Source organism: Opisthocomus hoazin, chromosome 11 (genome assembly GCF_030867145.1).
Source record: "Opisthocomus hoazin isolate bOpiHoa1 chromosome 11, bOpiHoa1.hap1, whole genome shotgun sequence".
NCBI lineage: Eukaryota > Metazoa > Chordata > Aves > Opisthocomiformes > Opisthocomidae > Opisthocomus > Opisthocomus hoazin.
The window spans coordinates 13,298,961-13,306,030 of NC_134424.1; the positions used below are offsets into that span (position 1 = coordinate 13,298,961).

Below are 7,070 nucleotides of genomic sequence, written 5' to 3' on the forward strand. Positions count from 1 at the left end.
ACAGTGACGTTCTTCTGAAATAGCTATTGTGCTGGTAATCTTGTTGTTAACATTTATATTTTGTGTAAATAGTGACTTTGATTCTGGATCAGAAGGAGCTTAAAAATAAGAATTTTTGTCTTTTATTGTGAGAGAGGAGGATAAGGACAGAATGGAGGTAAAGGCTAATTTTTGCCCTGTTTTCTTTACTGCTTTTTCAAAAACAGCAAAACCCAAATAATTGCTTTCATTGGCATTAGGAAACTTTGAACTCTAACATCAGATCAGTGTGAGGGGAGGCAAGGCAACATGAAAGGTGGAAACTCTTTCAGTGCCGAATGACAGATGCACTGTGTGCAAGGCGGTTGCTGCTTTAAGAACTGGCAGGTAAAACTTGAATACCCATGTCTGGCATAGAGGGCTCTTCATTTCTTCATTTCTTTTTGGGGAAGATTAACTGGAGGTTATGATATTTAATTTGAGAGTGCTGATAACACAGAATATAGTGCAGTGTACTAATGTACCTGAGCCTGCTTCTCAAAATTTCCATTTGCTACGGGATTTTTGATATCAGCAGCTATATCATTCTGAAGTTGGAATTGGAAAACAAGATGGAAAATAGTTGTCATTGTGGTAGGTTTGTATTGTGTGGTTTTTGGGTAGCAAATAAAGTTTGGCAGCCATATGGAATGGTTTAATCCATTCTTTAACAAATATGTAATAGTTGCACAGTTAGTGTAACAGCGTGAGCACTCTCTCGTTTTGGACTTGCATCTAGCTGCTTGTTGCCAGGTGTGCAGGGGGGCTCTCACAGCCATGTATAGCCGGATTTTTATTTCAGTATAAACCAGCATACAGCTTATAACACTTTAATGTACTTTAGTGGTACTAAAAAAAAATTATTTTACATTTATGTAAACAAGGTCAAAAATAAAAATTGCTAAATCATTACTTAAATGTTTACAATATAATTAAAACTGGTGTTTTCTCGGTACATTAGATTCAGTGACAGGCAGCTGTAGAAGTTCCCCTGCTAGAGTTTCAGCTCCCCTCAGTTGTCAGTAAAATGTTTGCGGGGCTATACTGTAACCCTGTACAATTGCAAAAATCCACTTTAAGAATAATGTTCCAGGAACTGAGTCTTTTAAGTCACATTGTTTCTAATATGGCCCCACAAATAAACAGCTCAACTAAGTGTGAGAAACCGAAGTGTAGGAGTGGACACTTCGTAGGATGGTTTTGCTAACATCTGCTAAACCCTAACCAGGAGAAGGGTAGGTGGCAAGACAGGAATTGAATTATGTGTGTGAGAGCCTAGCAATTGCCAGATTTTCCTCTTCTCAATAGGACTAGAATTATCCAAAAAGCTTTGCCTAATTGACAGTGTGGAAAAGTGCCTGTGACCGCAGTCTATCTGAAGTTAAATACTGGCTACTTTAAACTCAGATGAAGAATATTAATAAAAACAAAACAAAACCCCAAAGAACCCCAACCCAAAGCCACCACCATTTACTGAAATGTCTTGCTCCTGATTTTCTGTAGTACTAAGTTTCCTGGCCTTGGCAAATGATGCGAAACTTACTTGCTCCATTCCTTGGTTCAATACAGGTTGCCAAACAGTTGAAGGAACAGCAAATGGTAATGCGAGGCCACAGAGAAACTTCAATGGTCCATGAACTAAACAGGTGAGCTACACATTTCACAGGCTGTTTATGCAAAGTGTTATGGGGAAACACTGCAAATTTTGCTTTGACTTCCATTTTCTAGACCCTAGAAGACAGATATGCTTTCAACTTCAGTGTTCTGTGTGCAGGACAGAATAGTTCTCTCATTAATGGCTGGACTTGCACAGTACAACATATTCTTGCCCTACAGTTAATGTGCTTTAAATTCTGGGGCTTGTATTTTCCTTTTGTTACATTTTTTTCATTTTTATACTTTTTATAGGATAGTTAATAATGAGCATTCGTGTGTGCTGCTTGAAACTGATGCACCAGCGGTTTTTACTGTAATTTTTAATGTGTTGTTCAGTCTTGAGTACTGTTTTCACGCAGACCTTGCTTTTAAGACAAGTAGTTAGTTAAATCTACTAGATGCAGAGGTAGGGAGGGGTCAGTCTTTCCCGGTTTTCTGTTTGCGGGGTAGGAGCTACACATCCTTCATGTTACAGAAACGTTATGGAAGCTTTAGATTTCAGTCATCTGCAAAAGACTTGAGACAGTAGCCATAAACTTAATCTTTGTGTTTAATGCATGGTAGACCGTAATACCTTCTCTTCTTAGCTTAGCATTTTTTTCCCTCCTGTCAGGTTGAGCTTTTTATTTCTTTACCTGCTATAGTGGCATTATTCCTTATCTTGGATTGGTAGAGCCATGAGAGAAGAGAGTATTCTGCCACTGAATTTTTTCAGTTCCCCTAGTTTCGTTCTTGTTTTTTTTAACCATCTGGTTAGATTATCTCTCTAGTCTTCTTTCGGTTCTCAGTGGGACTGGTTTTCTAGGAGAAAAGCTGCCTCTGATCTAAATATCTCCCATAGATCCCATGTGCCATTAGCCCTAGTATATTTGTTAATATCCTGAGCAAACTCTAATGGTACCTTTTCTGTTCTCATTTTGTGTCTTACAGGTACATCCCCACAGCTGCTGCATTTGGTGGCCTCTGTATTGGTGCCCTGTCTGTGCTGGCAGACTTCCTTGGGGCAATTGGGTCTGGAACTGGAATTTTGCTTGCTGTCACTATCATTTATCAGTACTTTGAAATTTTTGTAAAGGAACAGAGTGAAGTTGGCAGCATGGGAGCTCTTCTTTTCTAAACCTAGCTTCTCATGGACCCAGGAAAGAGGGGAGGAACATTCTCAAAATATAGCCAGTCGGGTGAAAAGAAGTAACGTAAACTTGATAATGTCATTCTGTAGGAACACATATTTTAATAATGTTTCCAAAGCGCATTCCCTTATGTTCAGACTTTTCTAGCATACTGTTTGCATTTTATAAATTGATGAGGAAAAAATGCAAAAAAGTTTTTTCTAAAGAAAAATGTTTTTTAACTATCTGTTAGGAGAATCAGCTTTCTGAATTGGATTTAGTTCAATGACTTTGAAATTTTTTTGAGCCCCTTTCAAAATTAGTATACCTGAAGCCTTTACAGGTTTTAATTAATAATTGTGGGGAGGGTTGAATGTTTAGAAGGGACTTTTTTTCATTTAACTTTTTTTGCAGCTCCTTTGCAGTAGTGGTGAGAAAAATCTCTCCCTCTAGTGCTCGAGTTCCATAACTATGGTTGTAAGCACAAACAGTGTTCAGTATGTTCAGTTTTGTGTTTGGGTTTTTTTCAGTATGGCAGATTTGGGAGGCACTTGTTTCTTTTTACTAAATGATATCTCTAATTCCAAATGTCTTGTCATTTCTACGCTAGACTTTGTCCCGTGTTGAATATTGGCTTGAGACTGTTGTCAAGTTTGTATAAGATAGGGATGTGTTCTTTCCCACCACTCTTCCTTCATAAGCAGAAAACTCAGGTCAATCTAGATTCTGCCAGAGTCTGTGCCTAGGAGTTGCAACTTCGAAACTTGGTCATGCCGGCAGCTTTGTAAAACCTTCTACTTAGTTTTCGTTGCCATTAGTGGTAGTACTTCTAGTTCTGACGCTAGCTGAAAGGAATGGATGTTATGGCTGCTTAGATGTAAATCTGCTTGTGCTCTTTGCTAAAGCTAAGTTTCTCTCATTGATAATAAATTCTGGTCTTGTAGCAATTGGGATGTTATCTGGCTACTCATATCTAGTGAATTCGGAGTCTCATTACCACAAAGGAGTGTGAAAATAATGTATGCTACTTGTCTGTTTCTCTAGATCTGGATATGAGACCCTTGTCAGATAACTCTTGTGAGTTGCTTATGTAGGAGGCTTTTCCATTCTGCAGTCTCACTGACTTGAATGGTGCATAGAAAAGTACTTTTATCAGAAGGTATTGGGATTCCTCCTTGTTTCAGAATCATGCCTTCAGATTGGAGGAGTTACAGTAAAAAGCTTTAATGGACCAGAATAATACTTAATATTCCATTTTAATTTAGATTGTCAGTACTAATCAGGTGCCTAGGACCAAATGCAAATATTTGTGTACAAGTCTTGTAAATACACTTTTCCTCAACCAGTATTGGACAACGTGGAAACCAGAATGAGGACTTACAATGTTGGAATGTTTCTCTGCACTGCATCAACATCAACGCCTTCTGTGCATTCTTGCATGTTGGGCTGTGACAGTATGTGAATCACTGTTTCTGCTTGGAGTGGTGGGACTCTGTTACGAACCCAAGGAGCGCAGATGAGATCCAGAGGCCCTTGTTAATGCACTGAGCTCAAATACCAAATGTGTGAGAAATCTGCAAATTTGGAATGAGATACACCTGTCAATAAAAGTGAAACTTCCTGGGGTGAGGATCACAGTTGGGAAAGGAACAAAAGTCTTGGGACAAAGCATCTGTGAAATGCTCACTACGAACCATTCACTCTTACTTCACACTACGTTCAGTAATTTTTCTGTCTTTCATAACATACTAGTGTGCCACAGCACAATGTTCATGTGAAATAAGGGACAGTTAAAATGTGACTTTCAAAGGAAGGGGAAGGAGCGTGGTGTGGTTCTACAGCTTTGGGGATTTTTTTGTTGTTTTTCCAGGAAGCCCAGTACAAATTTTGTTTTGAAATAAAAAGGACTCCACTTTTGGGCACGCGGTTCTGGCTGGGCTGGAGCTGTACTTGTATTTTTGGTCATATCATCTGTTTGAGCTGGTTGCGGTTTAGACCCTTAGCTCTGATTCAGTGTCTAAGCAGCACCTGTGCTGCGCATCTGTGTTTTTGTTGTCTAGTGCTGGAATCTTTGTCTGTTATCGAGCAGCTATGTCCTCAAAGCAGGACCTGCTGATATTACAGTGGATGTTCACAAAAAGAAATAATGCCTAAACAATCTGCTTTATAATGAAATAAAGTACATCTTTGGAGCTAATGCTTGGCTTTCAGTGCTTTGAATGCTGTTACAGTTCTAACACTGGTAGAATAATGTTACCTGCCTACGAGACTGAAAATGATTCCTCTCAAAACGGCTGTTTAGAGTGTCAGTGTAAAATAAAGACAAATTATGTTTACTCCAGGGTCTTCTCTCAACAATAGGTTGCCAAAATAACAGAACCTTAACCATTCCTCTAGGCTTTCCTGTTCCAGAAGAGCTGCAATTCAAAAGGTGCTGCACAAGTAAATAGTGGGGGAGTGAGGCAATGATGCATCAGTTTAACGAAAACTATTTCTGGATGAAACACGGTGCTAGTCGTTTCGTAGCATGAGAGTAGTACCAGGACATTGACTGAAACAACAGAACTCAAAGCTGATGATGTTCCCAGTATTGTTTTGCCCACTGAGTTTTTGCTTATTCCAAGTTAAGTTTAAAAAATCTATCTTCCTGCCTCCTGAATAAAATATATTAGTACTTAAAAGCAAATTTATTTAAAACACTGATACTGGATACAAGAATTTTGGCCGAAATTTTGGTCATATATGAAGTCATTTTAAACAACAGCTTGATTTCTCCCTTGCTGTTTTATTTCTCCCCAGGAAACTTGCATTAGTAACTGTGGTTGCTGTAGGAATATTATGTTATCACACACATGATCACAGAAGTAATTGAAGTCACTGTAGATGCGATGAGTTACTGGCAAGACAGCCAGGTGAAATACCAGCACCAAGGCAAAGTCTGAGATCCTCTTTCTGCTGGTAGTATTTCAAGCGCGAAATTCTTTGCATAGCCTTTTCTTCTGCACTGTGGATTTCATGTGAAAGCTTGTGCCGTTACACTTAAGTTCTGGGTGTTTGATTTTGTCCCCATCGCCATGATTCAAGAAGCCTTAAAAATCATCTGGTTTATTTTAGTTCACCTATTCCTAGAGTGTGTCTGAATGTAATACTGAGAGGGCAAACAAAGGAACTTTTTTTCCGAATTCCTCAAACATTTTGTTTGTTGCCTTTTTTTTTGTTTGTTTTAGAAAAAATTCCTTTTGGCTGCAACTATTGTTGTTTTACTCTGTGAAACGTTCCATGGCTGTGCTCCCTTGATTTCTTCTGGGGATAACCCTGCCCCTGCACTGTAAACAGGCTGTCATCTCTGACAAAGATTTCTCAGCCAGCTTTCGGTAAAGGAGGAAGCCGAGTGGCCTGGTAACTGCTTTTCCTAATTGTCCCCTCTTGCAGCGAGGAATAATAAGCCTTCAGTTTTATCACAGCTTTGGGGAGTTTCGCGCAGGTTTTTGTAAGCTGGTGTTTGCTCACCGACTTGGTGTGACACCAGTGACAGGTCCTCAATCAGCCCTCGCTGCCTGGAATACCAAAGCTGCTTCCCGATGTGTCGCTGCGTGCTGAGCGAGCGCCCGAGCCTTTCCCACGGCGAGCGCGCGTCTTTCCAGACGCGGGATGGCTGCAGGGTGTTATCACCAGCGAAGAGGAGCGCTTTCAGGAGAAGCGTGCAGGGGAGGGATGACATTTCTGAAGCTCTGTTCTGCCTGGTGCGCGGCTTGGACGGGCTGCCGTCTCCCTTACACTTGCTGCTCGCTCTGCCAGCTTTCTGACACCAAACCCCAGCCTTCGCCGCCTTCCTGCCTGGAAAAGTCACGGTTTGAACGGCGGCCAGCGGCCCTGTGCAGGTGTTCAGACAATGCCCGCTTGTTCAGGGGGCTCTGGCTCCCAAACTCGGGCCCCCCAGCTTCGCCGGGACTCCCCGAAGGCCGGACGCCGGCACGGAGCCTTGCCCGCCTGGTGGCAATGTTACACCGCGAGTCGAGGCACCGCGTCCTGCCAGTCGGAAGCGAGCGGTGGGACGCGTGTTCAACCCGTTCCAGTTGGGTGTCCTGCCTCTTCCTTCGCTGCTACGCTCGTGGGTGCCGTACGCGTAGAAGGCTGGGAGCCGAGTTCACCAATATTCGTTTGTGCTTCCTAGAATCAGGGCCAGGACTGCAGTTGTTTTAAGCTGAAATGCTGAAAATTATCATCTTCTCCTTTTAGAGAGGTTGTAGTATTGTCTAACATTTTCTAAGCACGCTAGGTGTCCAG

The 7,070-nt window shown here is 41.4% G+C and overlaps 1 protein-coding gene across 2 annotated transcripts in view; it reads left to right on the forward strand.

Annotated features, from left to right (window-relative positions):
• SEC61A1 (SEC61 translocon subunit alpha 1) overlaps positions 1-4,980 on the forward strand; it is a 25,602-nt gene extending 20,622 nt beyond the window's left edge. For both annotated transcript variants that reach the window (XM_075432591.1, XM_075432590.1), the window contains exons 11-12: positions 1,588-1,664; positions 2,605-4,980. In XM_075432591.1, coding sequence (XP_075288706.1) covers positions 1,588-1,664; positions 2,605-2,791 — 264 coding nt within the window. In that variant the 3' untranslated portion in view covers positions 2,792-4,980. The remainder of the gene's footprint in view (positions 1-1,587; positions 1,665-2,604) is intronic.
• The last annotated feature ends 2,090 nt before the right edge of the window (positions 4,981-7,070 follow it).